Genomic DNA, 21696 nt, shown 5'->3' with positions numbered 1-21696 from the left:
ACTTCCCCTCTTCCTTCGTGATCTTGGGGGAGGAAACCAGTTTTAAGAGGGAAGTTACTCTTTTTTCCTCAGTTGAGGACTTGAAAGATTTTTTTAAAAAGAGTTATGATTTTAAAACTTATCAGCTTGTTAAATGCCTCCAGTTTCTGCTTCCATACTCCCACCTGTTTTTTTTCAGAGAGCATCGGACACAGAGCCGAAAAGTTGCAGAGCAGGCAAATAGCCAAGTGGGTTGTTCCTCCAGCGATCGTTGGGCAAACCCATTCGCTCATTGTCTACGTCCACTGGGCAGCCGCCGTGTGTTGGGCTGCAGGAAAAGACAAATGGGTTTACATAGAGGCTGCCCCCAAGGAGCCTTCCGCCCAGTGTGGAAAACGTTGAGGAGCTCCGAAGAGAGAAGGAGATAGTTCAAAGAAAGATTTGATCATTAAGCTGTGAATGCAGAGGAAGAAGCAATTGCTGTAGACTTTAGGGCCAGAGGGAATTCCTCAGGGGGATTAGAAATGGAATCTTAAAACAAACTGCCAATTTCCAAAGGTCACACGTGGCAGCTGGGAGGACCGTGGCAGAGAAAGAACGTTTATATCAAGGAAGCAACAGAGCATGCGTGAGTCCATTGGGGGGCCAGTAGGGGGTTCGTGTAACAGTCTGGGACCAAGAATGGATCTGCTTTCTGGGTACTGTTTCCTTCTCCCCATTCACCACCTTTTTAACATCCCCCCTCGCCCCACAGGTGTCGAGTCTTCATCCGTGGAATTCCCCAGAGAAGTGGTCATTTAATACTGGGGTGTGTCCACAAGTCATCTTTTATTTATTTATTTCTAGCTCCCTCCTCTTCCCTTTTGGGAGCTCTGGGGTTTTTTTGTTTTGTTTTTTTTTTTTTTGCGGTACGCGGGCCTCTCACCGTTGTGGCCTCTCCTGTTGCGGAGCACAGGCTCCGGACGCACAGGCCCAGCGGCCATGGCTCACGGGCCTGGGAGCTCTGTTTTGCTTCAGTGTTAGGCAAAGGCCAAGCCCTCGTGGAATAAAACAAGGAACCAAGTTGCCAACCGAAAGGACTTCCTCCCACCTTCCCACTCCACCCTGTCAGTACTCTTTCTAATAAGAAAGCTTCCTATTTCGGGACCCAAGACTCTGGCCTGCTGTGTCTGCCACCCTTCACATTATCCAGGCAGGACTTTTTGCCCAGAGCCCAGGGTGGGGCTTCCATTAAGTCATATTTGTGTTTCTTCCCCCACTACAAAAACACATTGCACCACTGGGCGCAAGTTCCCTATGTAAAGTCCTCTAGGTCAAGCTTTTGAGGAAGCATCTCTTGTTTTGCGGTACCTCTCAGGGGATGGCATAGTGCTACAAATCTGTCCGTGAAGGAGGTTAAAAATCCCATTTAGTGAGCGAGGCTGGCGATCGGCTGCATCAGGCAGTGAACAGAAACCAGACAGGGATGATGGTGATAAACTGACATTATGGCACCTTACGGCCCAGCGGACCATTCACTGTGTCACACACATGGCATGCATCTTTCCATCCCATCCAGGAGTCCTAGAAGGCAGCTGGAAGGATTCCCCCATTTTACAGCTGAGGAAACAGAGCCTCGGACTGTTAAATGAATGGACAAGTTCATACATGGCTCTTTTTAAAAAAATTTTTTTTTAATTATTTATTTACTCATTATGTCTGCACCAGGTCTTAGTTGTGGCACAAGGCATGCAGGATCTTTAGTTGCAGCATGCGGACTTCTTAGTTGCGGCATGTGAACTCTTAGGTGCGGCATGCATGCGGGATCTAGTTCCCCGACCAGGGATGGAACCAGGGCCCCCTGCATTGGGGGTGCAGAGTCTTACCCACTGGACCACCAGGGAAGTCCCCACACGTGGCTCGTAAGTGGGAGATCTGAGACTTAAACTTGGATCTTGTGACACAGCCTGCATGCTTAGCCAATGAGCCGTCAAGTATTCATGAGTGACACTTAACTGGTGGTTGACAAGTGTCTCTGGACTGAATTGACCCTCTGAACTAGTGGCTCTCAAACTTGAGCAACGTCAGAATCACTGGAGGGCTTGTTACAACACAGGTGCCTGAGCCCACCCCCAGCGGTTGAGTCAGTAAGTCAGTAGGTCTGGAGTGGGACTGAGAATCTGAGTTTCTAACAGGTGGAGTCAGGGACGCCACCATGAGAACCGTTGCTCCTAACCGTCTCCAAGCTCTAGTTTGATCTTAAACCACTCTGAGTATTGAGGCTCTAAATCGCAAGTTTCTACAGTGACGGAAATGTTCCAGATCTGCGTGCCCAACATGGTAGCCACGAGCTACCAATGGCGATCGAGCTCTTAAAATGTGCCTAGTGTGACCGAGGCACTGAGTTTTTAATTGTATCTGATTTGAATTAAATGTAAATGTCCATAGCCACGAGTGACTAGCAGCTACTGTATTGGACAGCATAGCTCTAAACAAAAGGGCAAGTTAGATATGTCATTGTTGCTAAACTGTTTACTCCAGTGTTTAACCTCCAGTGAGTCAATGAGAAACTCTTCCTTAGGAAACATCTGGTTTGCTGGGAGGGCCGGGCTCATCATTTAGACCGCGATGCCTGATGCATAGGGCGATGGGACCGGGGGATCTCTTTGGGGGCAGGGTTCTTACCTTCCTTTTCCACCAGGACCAGCACAGTGCCCACTCATGGGATGCTGAGACCACGTGTGTTGCCTGAACAGGAGGGAAGACTGGTTTCAGAGCTGCCTTCCTCCCAGCTGTAATGGGTGAAGGCTTTGACGCTCCCAGCCCCGGTAGCTGATTCAGTGATGAGATGAGAGATTTGGATTTGATGGCACAGCAGGACCTGACGGGATTTGTTCAGATATGCTTGGGGATGGGAGTGGTCCGTGATGGTGAATTTCTCATATCACAGGGAACTGCAGTGTCTCTCCTCCTTGGCTTTGCAGGTGGCTCCCCACTGGGGATTTCCCCTGTCAAAGGAGGTATTTTGTTTGGGGAAGATAATTTAAGACTCTATGGAAGTATAAAGTGTTCCTGAGGCTATCCAAACTGTGACTTAAACCCTCAGTTGAAATAGGGGCAGGAACAGATGGGCCCAGTCTTCCCCCCCTTTCCCTTTCCTCCCAGGCAAGCAGGGTGGCAGGGAAGGCGACATATGTCCCATATTTTGGAGCCAGAGGGCAATTTTCCTATCCATTTACTGCTCCTGATCATGAGCGACAGTCTTCTGCACTGTGGGCCTCAGTTTGCCCATCTGTAAAATGGGGAGGGTGGGATTGCGTGAGATCCTTGCTACTCAAAGCATGGCCCACCGCCCAGCAGCAGCAGCCTCACCTGAGAGCTGGTTGGAAATGCAGAATCAGACCCCACCCCAGACCTGTGGGATGGGAATCTGCATTTTAACAAGTCCCCCGACGTGGTTCAGGTGCACAGCCAAGGGCTGGCTGGAAAGGGTCTCCGATTCCCATCAACTCCTGCATTCTGTGAGCCTGACGCTAACTGGCAAGTGGCTTAGTCTTGAGGAATTAGAGGCCCGGTTTCTGGAGAAGAGACCAGGTTTTGGAATGTCCCTGGTCTTTGGGGAAGGTTTTTGATCTTTGCAGCAATGAGAGAGGTCGGGGCAGGTATGTTTCCAAAAGAAAGGAGTAGCTCATGCCAGCAGAGCACGTATCACGGGGTACCCTGGGAGACGCTCTGATTTGCAGAAGCCAAGGGTCTTCTAAATGCTTCTCTCTGAGGAGGGGGGTGGGGGTCCCTGTCCCTGGGGTCCCCAGCATAGCAGCCTCACACTGAGAAAGGGCTCGGGGCTGCCAGGGTTCTCCTGTGTTTCTCTGTGATCCAAAAGGATACTTGGGCTGCCCTGTCTCCTGCCTCCTCCTTCTCCCTGGGGATGCTGCGTCAGGACCAGGTGACCAGAGAGGCGCCTTTCTCTTCTGGGGGGAGCTGGGCCTGGGCTGGGATGTGTGGCCGGCAGACCAGGGAGTTGGCTAGAGGAGGGGGGGGGGCCCTGCTAGGGAATGTTATGGAGGGGTTCTGCAATTCATCAGGGGAGCTTTCTGTCGAGAGGGAACGAGCTCCCGGGACTCTGCCTTCCTGTTTCCATGGTTTCTGGTAGCCACTGAGGTGGACCTGTGGTTTCCTATCCAGAGAAGGATCTGAGTCGAGCCTGTGCAGGTGACCCAGCCTGCACCAGCCCCGTTGGGCCCCCCAGGAACCATGGCACAGATTTTAGGGCCCGTGAACAAGAAACCTAGGTCATAGTGAAAGGGAACACCAGTGCTTTCCTGACCACAAGAGAGCTGGAGGGAGATTCTTGCCACCTTCCCCAAACTTCGCCCCGCTTTGCTGTCAGGATCGTTAATCTGTCCACACGGCTCAAATCAAACATTGCCTCCTCCCACTGTGCCCAGCCGGGAGGTAGGTGGGGGTAGTGTTATTGTTCCTTTTTTATGAAGCGTGGACTCTGGAGCCGGACCTCCTGGGTTCAAATCCTGGATGGGCCCCCTGCTGGCTCTGTGACCCTCAGCAGAATCCCAGGCCCCACCACACACCTACCGAAGCAGAATCTGCGTTCTAGCCCGCTCTGCAGGGGATGTCTGCGTACAGTAAAGTTGGGGAAGTGCTAGCCGGGTTCTCTCTCACAATCCTACCAGCTCCTACATTCTCTTAGTTTGCGATGACATTGCAAATCATTTAATCTTTAGGAATTGGAAGCACAGTTTCCGAAGGAGAGAGCAGGCTTTGAACTTTGCCACCTGCTAGCTGTGTACCCTGGCTACCAAAAGAAAAGTGACACTCTTTGTGCCTCAGTTTCCCCATCCGTAAACTAGGGATTAATAACAACACCGAGCTACGAAAGACTAAATTAGCCAGTAGACGAAAAGTGCATAAAGCAGCGCCTGACACCTAGAAAAGGCTGTGTTAGTGTTTGCTATATGATCATTATTGGCATTGCTGGTGAGAAAGCCGTCAGCTTCAGACAGATTAGCGAATTTACTCAAGGATGCCGTGTTAGCTTCCTGGGGCTACCGTAACAGAGTACCGCAGGCTGGGTGGCTTCAACTACAGAAATGTATTTTCTCAGTGTTTTGGAGGCCAGAAGTCCAAGATCAAAGTTTCAGCGGGTTTGACTTCCGAGGCCTCTCTCTCCTTGGCTTGTAGGTGGCATCTTCCTCCAGCATCCTCACATGGCCTTTCCTCCGTGTGTCTGTGTCCTGCTCTCCTCTTCTTATAAGGACACCAGTCGTACTGCGTTAGGACTCACCCACATAACTTCATTTTACCTTCATTTCCTCTGTCAAGGCCCCTTCTCCAGATACAGTCCCAGGCTGAGGGACTGGGGGTTAAGACTTCAGCACATGACTCTTGAGGGAACACAGTTCAGCCCGTAACAGGTTCAACCATTAAGTGGCATAAAAGTCAATCAAACTATGTCCGAGAGAATTCACGAGGTGTGGTTGTTCCAAAGCCCCCTCTGTCTCAGCAGGAGACAGAGTGGCCTATATACACGTGTGTCATCATAAGGGAAGTGTCCAGATCCATTAGGCTGAAATCAAATCTTTCCCCCGACCTCCGCTCAGTGAGGCAAAGAGGGAATGTCCAGACTGTTCTGTCTGGACAGTGGTACCATCTCTTTTATCTCCCTTTGCCCAGGAAGTGAGCAGCTGGTCATTTTGGAATATGGTGCCTAGTGTTCTTGTCTCTCTCTCCTCTTGACAGTAGGATATTCCGGGCTTGGGGGTGGGGGGCAGGATTCATATCTGATCCTTTTCTGTACCACTCACAGGACATAATCTGGAGACCAAGATAGATGAGCTGATGTTTTTAGAGCCAGCCGATCTCAGCTGAGCCTCATAACAGTAACTCCTGGTTATGGGTAGTAGTATTGTTCCCATTTAAAAAATGAGAAGGCTAAGGCCCAGAGAGTTTGAGTGACTTGTCTAAGGTCACACAGCTGGTGAGGGCCGGAGTTGGAACTCTAACCAGGTTCTCAGCTCCGTCTCCCAGGCTCTTTCACCCATCGTGCGGTGCATCTTTCGGAACAGCAGCTCCCGCAGCTTGAGCACTGACCACCGGTCAGGCCCAGAGCTTTGCGATCTTTGCATAGAGCATCTCGTTTGATCCTCACAATGACCTTGGAATTTAAGATGCATTATTTCAGTTTTTTTAAAAAAATTAATTTATTTTTGGCTGTGTCGGGTGCTCGCTGCTGTGCGTGGGCTTTCCCTAGTTGTGGCGAGCGGGGGCTACTCTTTGTTGCGGTGCGTGGGCTTCAGTTGTTGTGGCACGTGGGCTCAGTAGTTGCGGCGCACGGGCTTAGCTGCTCGGCAGCATGTGGGATCTTCCCGGACCAGGGCTCGAACCCGTGTCCCCTGCATTAGCAGGTGGATTCTTAACCGCTGCGCCACCAGGGAAGTCCCAATTATTTCAGTTTTACAGATTAAAAAAGCGAGGCCCGAGTGGTCACACGGTTTTCCCCGATGTGAACTGCATGGCTGGGATAGAAGACTCTGGAGCCTGCGCTCCTGGTCACCACAGTGTCCTGCTGGTCTGAGCCGGGCCTCGTCTAGGTTTGCACGAAATGAGAATTGCCTTAGTGCGGGTGTGACGGGGGAGTGACGGCTGTCACTGTGCTGTCTCCTACCCCAGACTGGCTTCCGGATCACCCTGCAGTCCATCTCACCCGCGGCCTCAGACCTTATACTGACCCTCCCCACTACCCCCTACTCCTTTTCTTTCTTTCTTTTTTTTTTTTCACATCTTTATTGGAGTATAATTGCTTTACAATGCTGTGTTAGTTTCTGCTGTATAATAAAGTGAATCGGCTATATGTATACATATATCCCTGTATCCCCTCCCTCTTGCGTCTCCCTCCCACCCTCCCTATCCCACCCCTCTAGGTGGACCCCAGGCTTATCTCCCTGTGCTATGGGGCTTCTTCCCACTAGCTGTCTCTTTTACATTTGGTATTTAATGATAATCCCTGAAGAAAGTTCTGGCTTCTGCAGGCTCTGCAGGCATCAAGAACCCATATCCCCCTGGGGTCAGGGATGCCAGGGGGCGTGTACTTGCTAACGCTGCTGCCCCAGAGATGTAGGGGCCTCTCTGGAGGCTTGACTAACACGGGCGCTCCTTTCCCTCTGCAGGTGACAGGTCCTACCCCAGGGCAGCTGAAGGAAGAGCAAAGCCCCAGCCCCTGGTGTGTGATGGCAGCAGAGAGGAGACCTGGAGACAGAGGGTAGCAGGCGACGCCTCTCGTCCCTGCTTTTCCTCCTGCCCCTCCATGCCCCTGTGAGGCCTGGCAGACACGGCATGGAGCTGCAGCTGGACGGGAAGGTGCTGAGCTCCTGGAAAACGTTAGCTTGTTCTTGTGAAGCCTCGTGGAGTATCCCGCAGTGCCGGCCCTTCCTCTTCCAAATGGCTCTGCCAGAGGGGTTCACCGCACCCTGTAAGGAAGAGGCCAGCTCAGGACCATTGGGACCCAGCAAGGGCAGCCTTCAGCCAGCCTCCAGCCAGCAGCTTCCTGCGAAGCCTTCTAGCATTGTTAGCCAACCGTGCACTCTTCAGAGGCCTTCAGCAGCTGGGAACCCTTTCAGGACTGTATGTTGCCAGCTGGAGAAGCTGAATCCTAACTCGTGTTGCCAGAGAGCTTTTAGTGGCCAGCTGAGAAAGCTGTCCTCTCCTGGTGAAGAATTCCCAAGTGAAATTTGAGAAGCTTTGGGATTCACAGCAACAGAATGTTTCTCGAGGTTTCTGTACTCAGGCCCTGGAAGCCACTCACGGAGGACCACCCCCAGCAATGTGGGGTCGCGACCTCTTTGGAGCAGGGGGACCTCTCTGTATCCAGTGGCACTCAGATATAGCAGGTCTCTCTCTTGAATGCTGGGGAAAAGAGGTTTTGAGCATTATCCTGCCAGTGGGAATCGTTTTTACATCCATCCCGAAAGTGATAACTTTTTTGTCTCTGAAATGGTCAGAAGATGTCAGGGCCACAGATTCCCCGTACTCCAACCTTCCACTCTGCACACGGGAAGTCGAGGCCCAGAGAAGGGAATGTCTGGATGAGGGTCACCCGGCAGTTAAGGCGGGAGGGGTGCCCGCACCCAGATTGCCCCCCGCACCCGGGTACCTCCACCCTGGGTGCCGGCCGCGTTCCTCTGCCAGCTCACGGCCCAAAGTTTGGGTTCCCTTCACGGAGCCCCAGGATGACTTGGGGCTTCTCAGCAGCAAAGAGCAAACTACCTTTGGTTTTTCTAAACAGATGGAGACTCGAGAGCTGGGCTCTGACTTTCCCCGAGGGCCACAAAACACTCCTGTCCCGGTGTCCCCTTCTTTTTATTGCAAAGAGCATGAAAGCAGACACTCCTCTTCTGGGGGCCATGGGAAAGGCGCCATTCCCAGATGCGGTGACACCTGACATCAGCGGCCCTGCAGAGGCGACTAGAATGGGTTCTGTTGTTCTCGGCATATCAGGCCAGGGCCAGGCAGGGTGCCCGCCAGGAGGACACTGCGGGCATTGACGCTGCGAGTATGGTTTCCTCCCTCCCCCGGCCTCCCCGGCGCACCTGTGCGGGAAGGACCAGGCACAGGGCCAGGGTGCTCCGTTTCAGACCCTCTTGCCGAGCTCACACAAAGTGCTTCACCAGGAGCTGAAAGGTCAGGGACGATCAGATTTGTCCCTGAGCTCGTTCAAAGGGAGAAGCCTGTGTGGGATGAGAGAGATTTCTTTCTCAGTGTGGGAGAATATCTGTTTGTTTCCAGGCATGACTACAGTCATGCTCTGGGGAGGACCTGGGGACGTGGGCGTGGAAGCTGGAGCTGGTCGCTCCCCAAGCCCCTCCTAAGCGCTCTTGTGCGGCACACAGGACTTGAAGACAGAGATGTTTCTCCAAGGGCATTATATTATGAAAGGGGAATTGGCATTATATTATGAAAGGGGAACTTCTTTTTAAAGTTCCTGTCTTGAGGTTTATCTAGACAGGTTCCCGTATTCACCTTCTATCTGAGTACAAGGGGGAGAAAAGTGGCTTTCATAAAATAGGAATGTAATAAAATTCATTTAATTCTGTCACACATAAAAATAAATCCACAGTCTAGGGCTGTTTCAGTTCTCCACAGGGTCAGAGCCTAGGTTCTTACTCTCTGCGTTGCCATCTTCAGCACATGGCTCCCATTACATGGCCAAAGATAGCTGCTGAAGATCCAGGCATCATATCCATATTCCAGCCAGCAGGAAAGAGGGAAGAAAGCCTTCCTGCTTTCCCTAAGGACATATCCTGGAATTCACACACTGTACTTTTACTATATTGGCCAGAACTTAATTCCGAGATCACAACTAACGTAAGAGAGACTGGAGAAGGTAGCCTTTATTCTAGGTGGCTGTGTGCCCAGATAAAAACCCAGGGGTTCTTTTCCAGGGAAAAATGGATATTAGGAGACAATTAGCTATCTCTGCCCTGCCTTCCTCCTGGATGGGTAATATTAGAAGGGTTTATAACACACAGGCATCGTATTTAGGATCTCAGTATTATCATCAAGACTTGTTTTAGAAGCACAGACTGATATTAGAAATCAGCTATAGTCCACATCCTCATTTTTCAGATTAGGAAACTGAATCCCAGAGAGGTTAATCAGATCAGCTGAGATCACACAGCAAGTTGGTGGCATCTATTTTCCAGCTCATGTTCAGTGGGAATATTTTTTGTTTTTCTCTGTTTTTAACTTAAGGGGGAAAAAAAAGCCCTTCATTCTGGAGGGTAGTGAGCTCGAGCGCCAAGGATGAAATTCCATCCATCACCGGGTCTCTGAGCTGCAGGACACAGGCGGGACAGTGACAGGGCTTTCATGCCCTGATCTGCCCAGCCCTGAGTCATGGCAGCTGAGGACTTTGCATTGGCCGGCTGGAGTCTGACCATACTGGCGCGGCCTCTGCGTGTCCGTGTGGCCCTGTCTCTGTGTGTGTGTCTGCCCCACAAACCGACTCCAGCCTGGGGAGGCTGCAGGTCTGACTCAGTGTGCTTTTTTATTTCAGGGAGCGCTCTGCCAGAATGAGAGCGGCTCACGGTCCGGACGTCTCCTTTAAGGTGCTGCTGACAATCGGCTGGTTCGCCCTGGCCCGCTTTCCTGGTGCCGCATCCACAGGTGAGCCACTGCAGAGCAGTTGGACCTCTGCATCTCCACGAGGAAGGCCAGGAGAAGGAGCCGCAGGGTGGGGTCAGGGTGGCTGGGCTCTGGCCTGCCCCTGCTAACTCGCTGATCCTGGGCAAGTCTTATCCTGGTCTTCAGTTTCGTCATCCACAAAATGAGGGGGTTAGACTAGGCTCAGGGGTTACAAACTCAGTGTCTACAGGAACCAGGCACATGACACAAAGCAGTGAAGCTGGCCAGGTAGAGATGTGGTCACCTGGGGAGTTCACGCCCCTCTTCAGGGACACCCACTTCTCAGTCCCGGCCAATTGCTACCACATGGGGAGGCGGGGCCCCTGTTGCAAGACCTATTGAATTTTTAAGAGGAGTCAGAAATCTAGACTTTCATGTAAAAGCTCTCTACTTGTTAAAGGATGGCAACCAATTGAAATTTTACCAAACACTCAGGGTGGTGGTGGAGCAGAGCAAAAAACACATATCTGCCAGCCGGCCTGCCGCCTCCGAGCCACCTGATCTCAGTGTTCCCTTCCTGCTTTGCCGTCATAAGATCTGGGTGCATTAAAGCACCTTGTTAGCCGTGATGCTCTAGGTGAGGTTTAGATCTCTTTTTCTGATCTCGATATCGTCAGCTTTTTCTTTGAGTGATTTTGAATTAAAATCCAGAAGCACTAGGCAAGTTTGCGTGGGCTACAAAAAAAGCAAAATCAAATAAACCAAGCTTGGGGTAGAAGTTGAGAGCTGGGGACCATTTAAAAATTTTGAATAGAGGTTGAGTAATAATACCATCGCCATGGATTGCTTTAAAAAAAAGGCTGTTATTATCACTTGAGCTGAATGCTTTTCTACAATAAGAATAAAGGACCTTACATTGTATTATATCTTGTTTTTCTCAGCCCACTGGTGCAAGGAAGTAATCTCTAATCATAACTAGTGAAATCCCTTCAATGTGATTCATTGTAGAATCTTTTTGGTCCTTAGGGGACATAGTAAGCAAGCAGTATTTGTCAATATTGCCTGAACTCATTCATTTCGTCCTTCCATCATTTATTCAGTTAATAACCACCAAGGGGGCACTGACCCTGTGCCAGGAACTGGGTTTAGGGTTCTCTTCTAAGGTGAATCACCTCGCGGCCTTGGGGAGGTCTCTGGGTATTTCCTCTTACATCCTGGATCTCTCTCTTCTGTTTGACTATAAACCATTTGGAAAGGAGGCTGTGCCTTTGATTCCCTCTTGCTTTTCTCTGACGTCAGAGGGATGCAGAAGCCAACCCCCTGCCATTCATGCTCCGAGTAGGGCTTGCATCCTCTCTGAATCCCACTTCCTGCAGCCCCTCCCGGGAAGGGTGGCTGCTGTGGTGATATCTCCGCAAAGGCCTTGACGGTTGCCAGCTACTCACTGATTCCTACAAATGAAGAGCCACTGAAACCAACTTTTACCAAGAGCAAGATCTCCAGCTCCAGCGAAGGGGCGTTCATCCGCGGCCAGTCTTGTAACTGTTGTGCTTATGCTGTGGGGTCAGAGCTGCTGGAGCTCTGGGAATTGTGCTTCTGATGACAGGAGAGCCTACAAGTGTCAGGCTGACCGCTTCCAAACCTGGATGCAAAGACTGATACAAACGCCTGCAGTTGGAGGATAAAGGGGCAGTTGGGATTCTCCTAGGAGATGTGGGTGGTGAGACCCTGGGCTTGGTCCCGTGGAGTTGGAACGATTCCTTCTCGGCACGCTTACGGCTCCATGCCTGGATCTCTGGGCTCACCAGTCGCCACATGCATTCCCCGCATGGCTGAGGAGTCACCACCTTGGAAGCAGACACTCCAGGTCCAGGACTAGGTGGAGGGCAGCCCAGAGCCTCTGATTGACCTCTGCTGAAGGCCAGCCAAGCACTTGACCCATCTGAAGGCAAACCCAGGGATGGGCATTGGCCCTCAGAAGCCCCTCAGCTGGACGGAGGCTCCAGAGCCCTCGTGATCATCCTTGGCTACTGAGGGCCCAGGCAGAGGCCCCCAGCCCCCACCACTACCTCGGCCCATCCTGGCAGCTTGCTGGCAACCCTGCTCTTACATTAAAATGAAAAATCCACGGATGAGTAAATGCCACATTTTTTCATTGTTTTGCCACTATTTGAGTCCCATGGGGTTTACAGAATCTTGGAAGAGCTGCTTTAGCAAAACTCCAAAAAAAAAGTGAAATTCTCTTCCTAATGAAAATGATCCAAAACCTGAGTTAGGGCTGACAGTGAGGCAGATGGGGCATAAAGGAGGATGTTATGGAGCATGGGAGGGGACGGTGGGGAGTGAGACTCAGGAAACACGCACCAGGTGCCTGCCCTGCGCCCTGCAGAGAAGAGAAGGGCCAGCCGCTGCTTTCAGATGGGCCGGGCCGATGATGTGATGGGGGCTTCCGGAGTCCACATCTGGCAATGCTGAGTAGATAAAGGAGCAGCGCCCTTCCAGTTCTCTTGAAATATATAAACATGGAATCTTACCCTGGAGACAGCCACATCGAAATCGAGTCACGTTGAGAACTGACATGCTAGTAATTGTACTGAAGCCAGAATTCCTTCTGGGGTCCCACCCAATGTCGTGGATATTGTCCACTGCACCCACCTGGCTCAAGAGACATGGCTTCCCTTAGTGGCCCTTGCTCGGTGCCCAAGGGTGGAATTTGCATCCATTCCTTCCAGTACCTTCCCCAGGGTCTTCACCATCTGAAACCTTGCCCCCGCCATGGGTTTACTACACCTCACCTTCCTTCTCCATCCCACTCCAGTTATTTAAAATCTACTATTTGGGCTTCCCTGGTGGCGCAGTGGTTGAGAGTCCGCCTGCCGATGCAGGGGACACAGGTTCGTGCCCCGGTCCGGGAGGATCCCACATGCCGCGGAGCGGCTGGGCCCGTGAGCCATGGCCGCCGAGCCTGCGTGTCCGGAGCCTGTGCTCCGCAACGGGAGAGGCCACAACAGTCAGAGGCCCGCATACTGCAAAAAAACAAAAAAAACTACTATTTCATGCTTGCTCACAACTTTCTAGTGAGAGAAAAAAAGGAGGGCATTGGGGCTCCATCTCTGAGGCAAGCCATTCTCATTTTGTTTTGCCTGTTCCTTTCCCTCTGGGCTTTTCCCTGCTGTCAAGGGAGATTTTCCCAGTTTCTGAGACAGTCCTCTGTTCACCATACATGGTACCCCACTGGGGTACAGAGCCTTCTTAGCTGTAGGAGGAGAGACTCCTCCCACTGCTTCTACTTGCGTCGGGGAGAGGTCTGCAACACCCACCGTGGGGGCTTTGAGTTCAACTAAACATTCAGACTCATGAGGCTACCACAGGCCATGCCTGGCATCAGGATAACTTCAAAGGGCCTAGGACAGAAACACTGCCCACCATCAGTGCAGCGTCAGGCGTTTCTCTTCCGTGAGAGTGGTCTTGGAAGCATTCTACAAGCCTCCAGAAGCTATCTTCTTTTGTTCCCCAGATGACAGCTCCTTAGGTGAGAGGGAACAAGACTGTCATTGGACAGGTGTGGGTATTGCCCCGTCAGAGCTAGTATCTCTTATAGCAACTCCATAGATGTAACTTTCAGACTTGCTGTGTGGGATTTGCCCAATTACGAGAGTCCCTGCACTCAGGGAAGCCTCCAAGCAAGACATCTCCACCAGGATCATTATAAGTTTTGCATAGTTCCTCCCAGTTTAGGTGCCGTTTACTAATCAGGGGTCACTTTTGTTATAAGATGTTGCTTGGGAACATGCTTTCTAGAATACCATCTTTCTCAGGCTTCCGGAAACAGAGAAAATTAACTAAAAGTCAAATTCTCAGGCAGAAGGGGAAAAGGCTTTGCCAACTTTTTAAACAATGCTTTCCAGGGGAAAGGATGCCTTGGAATGCAAGTGATCTGGGTAGATCATCGCCTAACTTTCGATCTCGGAATGTCTTGAGGAGTCATCCGGTCTACCCTTCATTCTATAAAGGGAAAAACTGAGTCCAGAAGAGGGAAGTGACTCGTTCACAGATAAAGGATGAACTAATGAAGGACATTTGACTAAATCCCAGGCCTCCTGGCTCCTATATCAGGGGTTCTCTTTGCTTTCTAGGGCCCTGCTTTGAGCTCTAGTAGGGAGAAGGCAAGGGCCATGAAAATGCACGATAGACTCCCCACCCCACCCTGCTTGTGGTCTGTGGCAGTCCTTGCTTGGGGACGTTGGTGGGTGGTAGCAGTGACATCTCTCTGTCCTTTGCAGTGGCAGCTGAGTGCCCTGATCAGTGGCCTGAGCTGCAGCCCTGGAACCCTGGCCATGACCCAGACTACTACGTGCACATAGGCCAGGGCAGAACACTGCTGCTTATCGCGTCTGCCACGGTCCATTCCATCCGCATCTCAGAGGGAGGTAAGCCAGTCTCCCTCCCCTGCCCCATCTCTCTCTGGTCCGCTGCCTCAGAGCCTAGCAGATGGGATGCAGGTCGCCATAACTGTAGATGGACAGAACAAATGTCACGTGCTTTGGGTTCATGTCAGAGCATCTGGTGGTTTGAGCCCTGAGGAGTGGCTTGTCAGAGGTCCAGTCTTAGTGAAAGAAGCATTTATGGAGGAAACTTCTTATTGGTGCTCTGAGCATTCCTGCTTATCTGACCTTCAGACGCTCGCTCATTGAATGCAGCACATGGAGCGATAGCAGTAAACCAAGCAGGCGTTATTTACACATCGCAAGGCATAGAGAAAAGCAACCACCCTAAGCACAGCAAGCATAGAAGTATTGGAAAGACACGCCTCTTTGCCTGCCTGAGGGATGACACATGAGGGGCTTAGGAGGTCTGCCCTTGACTCTGCTATAATCTCACCACTAAGACTTGTCTTCCTAAACCTCACTCCATTCCTGCCTCTTCAGGAAAGCTAGTCATTAAAGACCAAGATGAGGCAATTGTTTTGCGTACCCGGCACATCCTGATTGACAACGGAGGAGAGCTGCATGCTGGGAGTGCCCTCTGCCCTTTCCAGGGCAATTTCAGCATCATTTTGTATGGAAGGTGGGTAGACAGCTTCCATGGGTCACATGATACTCTTGGATCTGACGGGAAGGAGGTTTTTCGTGGAAGAGAGGGAGGTAAGACAGCAAGGCTTTAGCGCAAGAAAGGAATTATCATTAGGTCCTGCCAGACGGTAATCATGAACGAGACAGACAGTGGCGATTCAGGTGAGTTGGAGGAGTGCGTGAGGCATTTTACTTATTGTGGCTCAGGTCCGGACTTAAGTTACAGAAACCCCTGCCGGCCTTTCTGCTGCCTTCTAATCATGTCATGGCTGAGGGGGTCTCTGTGAATGTTTATTAATAGCTTATGATGGACGAGATAAAGAAAAATCCCATGCAGTATTTGCCTCTGGTGTGCTCCCTCTTCAAGCAATTGGGAGTTCTCAGAATCAGTAACCAAGAGTACACGAGGGTATGCAGTCCAGGTGATCCCACATCTGATACGGACCAAAATATAACATACTCAGAACTGGAAAGAAGTGCCAACATATTAACTATTGATAAGTATTTCTGCTTGGCCTGTTGGACACATTTTGGTCTGGTGGGGGACAACAACCTTGGTTGCCAATGCTATGTCTACGGACCTCGAGCAATCACCAGGTGTAACTGGGTCCAAGGTGGCCACAGTGGGAGTCAAGAGCAGTGCAGTCCCCCCTGAGCTTAGCATCCAGTAAAGAGAGGTGTCGGCCGACCATGGAGAGCTGTTCTCTCTTGCAGGGCTGATGAAGACGTTCAGCCAGACCCTTACTTTGGCCTCAAGTACATCGGCGTCGACAGAGGAGGTACCCTTGAGTTGCATGGACAGAAGAAGCTCTCTTGGACATTTCTGAACAAGACTCTTCACCCCGGTGGCATGCAAGAGGGAGGTTATTTTTTCGAAAGGAGCTGGGGTCACCGTGGAGTCATTGTTCATGTCATTGACCCCAAATCGGGGACAGTCATCCATTCTGACCGGTAAGGTTTGCCCTCACGTAAACACATTCATTCATTCAGCCTACACTTACTGAGCATGTGTCCTAGCCAGACGCTGCTCAGAGGCTGGGAGCACAGCAGTGAGTGAGACAGACAGAAATCCAAGCTGAACTGAACAGGGACAGGCATGTTTGCACACACATACACACATGTAAGCACAGCATAGTTTTAGGCTGTGATCGTCGGTAATTAGGGGGAAGAGACATAGTGAGAGGGTAGAGGGTAACTAGAGGAGGCCACTTTGCATCACGCGGTCTGGAAAGGCCAGTGTAAACAAGCAGCATTGGAGCTGAGGACCGCTGGGTGAGGCTGAGTCAGGGAAAGAGTTTTCAAGACAGAGCGGCAAGTGCAAAGGGCCAGAGGTGAGAAAGGGCGTGACGTTCTCACAGGGAGGAAGGGCCAGCAGAGATATGGGAGGGCAGAGGGATGGAAACGAGATGCCATAATGTCAGAGTTTTAGGCAGGGGTGGGTGTGGAGGCCTTGGAGGCCCAGAGAGGAGGTGGGTTTTATTCTTAGTGGGATGCAAAGCCACCGAAGGGCTTTAAGAAGGGTACGATCTGATTTAAAGGAACTGGCTGCTGTGTAGAGAGTGGATTGTTTGTGGAGGGCAAAAGTAAAGCCAGCAGAGGTGGTTAGGTGGCTTCTGCATGGTCAAGGCAAGCAAGGTCGCCGGCGAGGACTCAGGTGGAAGCAGTGGCAACAGAAGTGGATGAACTTGAGAGATACTTCGGAGGCAGATAGGGCAAGTCTCCCGATCCCTGTCCCTTGCCCTGGCTCAGGTATCCTGGCAGATTCTGCAGAGGGGGCTCTCCCGGGGGCTCTTGCCCTGGCCTTGCAGAGGCTGTCTCAGGCCACTCAGAGAGAAAGATCCACTAGGAAGGGCACAGCTGGAATAGGCAAGCAGAGACAGCTTTCCTGGTCCTGCTGGAGGACGGGCATATGGGACTCCTCAGAAACAGGGCATGAGCTGTAAGCGGCCACAGGAAGGCAGCAGGGAATCAGCTGTGATATGGGACAGGGTGGGCAGAAGCATGCAGGACAGCCAACCTTGCCCTCTGGTGGATATTAGTAACAATAATACGATCACTGGACTTTGTGCAAAACCCTGTGTTAACCACTTTATCTGCCGCATATAACTGAATCTTCAGAAACCCCCTGTCAGGTGGGTTCTGTTGTTATACAGATGAGAACGCTAAGGTTGGGTGAAGCCAAATTTGCTCAGAGTCACAAGGCTGGGGAGTGTTGGAGCTGCGATTCAAACCCAGATCTGCTCAGGCCCTAAACCACTATATTGTCCCCACGGGGGCTGACAGCCACCTGCTTGGTCTGGGACGGAGCAATCCTCAGACCACGGTTAACGAAGCCAGGCTGAGCTGATGGACACAAAACCTATCAGAGAGCCTCTACCTTCACAGGAGAGAGAACAGTCTCCTCAGTTGTGTTCTGACTCCTTGCTGCTGCTGCTTTTTGTTTTGAATTTTATGATATTATATTATATTGATTTTTAAATTATTTTTATTGGAGCGTAGTTGCTTTACAGTGTTGTGTTACTTTCTGCTGTACAGCAAAGTGTATCAGTCATATATATACACATATCCACACTTTTTTAGATTTCCTTCCCATTTAGGTCACCACAGAGCACTGAGTAGAGTTCCCTGTGCTATACGGTAGGTTCTCATTAGTTATGTATTTTATACATAGTAGTGTATACATGTCCCAATCTCACAGTTCATCCCACCACCCCCCTTCCCCACCTTGATAACCATAAGTTTGTCCTCTACATCTGTGACTCTATTTCTGCTTTGCAAATAAGTTCATCTCTACCATTTTTCTAGATTCCACATGTAAGTGATATTATACGATATTTGTTTTTCTCTTTCTGACTTACTTCACCCTCTGTGACAGTCTCTAGGTCCATCCACGTCTCTGCAAATGGCACTATTTTGCTCCTTTTTGTGGCTGAGTAATACTCCGTTGTATGTAGGTACCACATCTTCTTTATCCATTCCTCTGTCGATGGACACTTAGGTTGCTTCCACGTCCTGGCTATTGTGAATAGTGCTGCAGTGAACATCGGGGTGCATGCATCCTTTTGAATTCTGGTTTTCTCCGGATGTGGCGCTGCTTCTTAAGTAGTACAGCATGGTTACTTGCAGCAGCCAACCTGAAGTTGAATTCATTACTGAAGTGCTTAATGAGATGTTATCCCAATAGCTGATGTGGAGGTTCCAAAGACAGGATACCTGCTCCTTCCTAATCTCCTTCGGGTAAAGTATGAGTCAGTGGGCTCAGGAATCTGAGAGCTGAATGTGTGTGAGTAAGGGTATTAATAAACCCTGAACACACACAGAAACGCAGGCTGTGGTCACCTGAGACCTGGCTACCTGGAGGTTACCTGCAGAAACAAGAACTTAGGTCGGCTCTTGAACGGTAGGAAGTATTTGCTCGGCTGGATGGAAGGAAGTATTTGATTGGCTGGAGGTAAGGATGAATGAGTGAAGGCAGGAGTGGGCATATGGGGTATGACCATGGGACCCTGAGCTGTACTACGCTCATAGCAGACGATTCCTGGGGCGGGGCACTGGAGAAGGAGGGGGCCTAGGTGGGGTCAGACCAGGTTATGGGAACAATTAAAAACCAGTTTGAGGACTCAGGAGCGCCCATACATTCCCCACCCCCCCGCCACTCCCCATACCACCACTGTTTTCCTTTTCCCAAATCTTAGCTATTCATGCTGGTTTATTTTTCTAGACTCGTTTTAGAATTATTTTGCTCGTGAAGTTCTAAGACAGATTCTTTCGGAATTTCCGTTGTCATCGTACAAAACGTTTATACTTAACAAGTACACTTTATACTTAGAGTTGAGATCATTACACAACTGGGTCTTTCCTTTGTAAATTCTTGTCACCTGGGATGCAGGTTTTTTGAGATCTATATTTCATAGCTATGGTACGTGGATGAGGGTGGGTTATCTTTGTCAAGTCTGAGATGATCGATTCTTGCTGTAATGAAAGCTTTTTTCTTTAAAAATCATAGCCCTTGAGATCTTTGGGTGGCGTGTTAGTTGTCATACCACAGGTAAGTGCGTAGACTTCTCTTTTTGGGCCGCTGTTAGGACTATTAAAATCCCCTCTCTCTGCCCTTTTTAGGTTTGACACCTACAGATCCAAGAAAGAGAGTGAACGTCTGGCCCAGTATTTAAACACAGTGCCCAACGGCAGGATCCTTTCTGTTGCCGTGAATGATGAAGGCTCTCGAAACTTGGACGACGTGGCCAGGAAGGCGATGACCAGATTGGGCAGCAAACACTTTCTACACCTTGGATTTAGGTATCGCCCATCACTTCCACCTCCCCAGGGCTCCAGAACACTGAAGCATCGCTCCCCGAGGCTGACTTTACCTAACTTCCTTGCTCGTTTCCCCAGGCGACATCACCCTCAGTGGTGACCCTGGGGGGTGCAGACGTGTGATCCATCCGCATTGGGCACGTTAGGGCTTGTTCTTAAAGAGAGCCTTGTAAGCATGTTCCACTCTTCAGGCTCCACAGGTCTCTGTGTATATGAACTCATTCATTCAATCGGCCACTTACAAAATATTAATTGAGCATCTACTGTGTGTAAAAGCTGTGCCTCAGATGTACAGCTAATGGTCATTTTCCCTTTCTTTAGCAACGGGGTCAGAACACGCCTGGGGGGATTGGCAGACATCTGTTTAGAGACCCCATAAAGTGCGTCTGCCCAGCCAAGCCCCCAGGCAGAAGGGGCCCTTTGATGTGCTCCAGGGCGTGTTTTGTTTGCCTTGGATTGCGGCGTCATGCCTGACTTTGGCACGCGCACCTGTTGGCACCAAGAGGAAGCCATTTACCCCACAGTAGCCACACCTTTTAATCGTGTTGAATCAGATCTCGGTTCAGTGGAAAGTTGAGATCATCTGTCCCGTAGCTATTGGAGATAGGGATGCACCTCCCTCCAGCTCTGTAGACCGTGGGCAAAATGGGGGTGGGCCAGAGCCTTTTCTGGGCTCTGAGCAAAGCAATTTTACTTCCTGGGCAGAGGTCCCCTGGGCAGGGACAGGACTCCGGGTTCAAGGGTGCTTTTTCTGACTGCCCGTGGGCTGCTCCTTCTGGAAGGGTTTGGGCAGGAAACGCAAGCAGCCGAAGAATGACAGTGACACTTTAGAACTGTTAAAACTCCTTTGTTAACCAAAACCAAGGGTGCTGCTATTTCACTGTGTTATAAGCCAAAAGGCCAGTTAGTTAATTTCCAATGACAGGCAGAACCACAAAGGGACTGGCTACGTCGGGCCTCGGCAGAAGAAGTCCAAGATCTAGATCCAACTTGGCCTGAATTTGAGTCTGGACTGCGCCTCCTGCTAGGTGGCGGCACAAGTGACTCACGGTCTCTTTGCAGGCTTCCTGTGTCCGTACAATGGGATATTTGAGGCGCCAGCTCAAAGGGCTCTGGGGAGGGTAACTGTGATAATACGAGCAAAATATCTGCCACTGTGTGTAGCACAGAATAAGAACTCAATAAACGTTAGCTACTATTCTCTCCTTATAAACAAGAGCCACGGAAGGATGGGTGCTATGTTCTATAAGTGAAGGAGATAGGTAGGCAGGGATTACATTTTTACCCTTCATTTGTATAGACCCACTTTGAACGACAAACTCAAAGCACCTAAAATCAGTAGAAGATCTGAGGCTTGGACCCATCATTTGTTCATTCACCCAGGAAGGGACTGTAGAGCAAATATTGCCATAAGGCACTAGGGCTGGACTAGCTGTACTGAGCTCTCATGGTAAGTTCTGACCTGTCTCTGGAAGTACTGAGCTCTCGCCGGGAGGCAGACATTAAATGGGAATTGATGATGGGGCGCGAAAGAACAAGAACAGGAGGGGTGAGAGGTGAAGCTGCCAAGGTGGGCACAGGAGGGCCTCTTGCTTTGGGCCAAGGAGCTTGCTTTTTATGCAAATGGGCAGGCACTGAAAGATTTTAAGCAAGGGTGGCACAGTCAAATCCCCAACCTCGATGAAGACTTACTTTCCAAGACAAGAGATCAAAACAAAAATAATCAAAGTTATTGAGGACCAAGACCTACTGACATCTCACAGTAAGCGAGAGGCTGGGTTAGGTATTGGGGGAAGACAAAAACGGATAAGAAAACCTTCCCACCCTAGAGCAGGGCACGCTTCAATGGAGAAAAGAGGAGTGTATAACTTTCCAAAATGGTACCCCTTCTTTTTCTCCTTTGCTTCTCATTAGGAAGAAGAGGTATTTCTTTCCTTCCCAAGGCCCAGTGCCGATTCCTGGTACTCAGTCACATCTGCCTGTGGCATTTTCCTCGAGATTAACTCATGAGAGGAATAAGCTTTCTCCCTTGGAGCATGTTTCCTTGTTTTCCTAAAGGAATCAGAGCACTTGCTTCACAACCTAGTTGAGCCTGGCAGGTGGTACGTAGGTCTGTGGGCTTGTTTGTTATTTGTGATTCATACCCTGTCGACTGCCAGAATGGAGTTGCAGAGGTTCACAGTCCCCAAACATCAGGCCAGCCAAGTGGTTC

General features: G+C 50.4%; 1 protein-coding gene across 1 annotated transcript in view; it reads left to right on the top strand.

Annotated features, from left to right (window-relative positions):
• Nucleotides 1-10043: 10043 nt before the first annotated feature.
• The window catches only part of CEMIP (cell migration inducing hyaluronidase 1), a 70982-nt gene continuing 59329 nt past the window's right edge, over nt 10044-21696 (top strand). Inside the window, exons 1-5 of the mRNA XM_065872131.1 lie at nt 10044-10137; nt 14379-14525; nt 15024-15162; nt 15882-16118; nt 19287-19466. Of these exons, the coding sequence (XP_065728203.1) occupies nt 10044-10137; nt 14379-14525; nt 15024-15162; nt 15882-16118; nt 19287-19466 (797 nt within the window). The remainder of the gene's footprint in view (nt 10138-14378; nt 14526-15023; nt 15163-15881; nt 16119-19286; nt 19467-21696) is intronic.

This window comes from Phocoena phocoena, chromosome 2, assembly GCF_963924675.1.
Source record: "Phocoena phocoena chromosome 2, mPhoPho1.1, whole genome shotgun sequence".
NCBI classification, from domain to species: Eukaryota; Metazoa; Chordata; class Mammalia; order Artiodactyla; family Phocoenidae; genus Phocoena; species Phocoena phocoena.
Note: the sequence above shows the minus strand (reverse complement) of the source record. Positions and strands in the feature narration are given on the sequence as shown.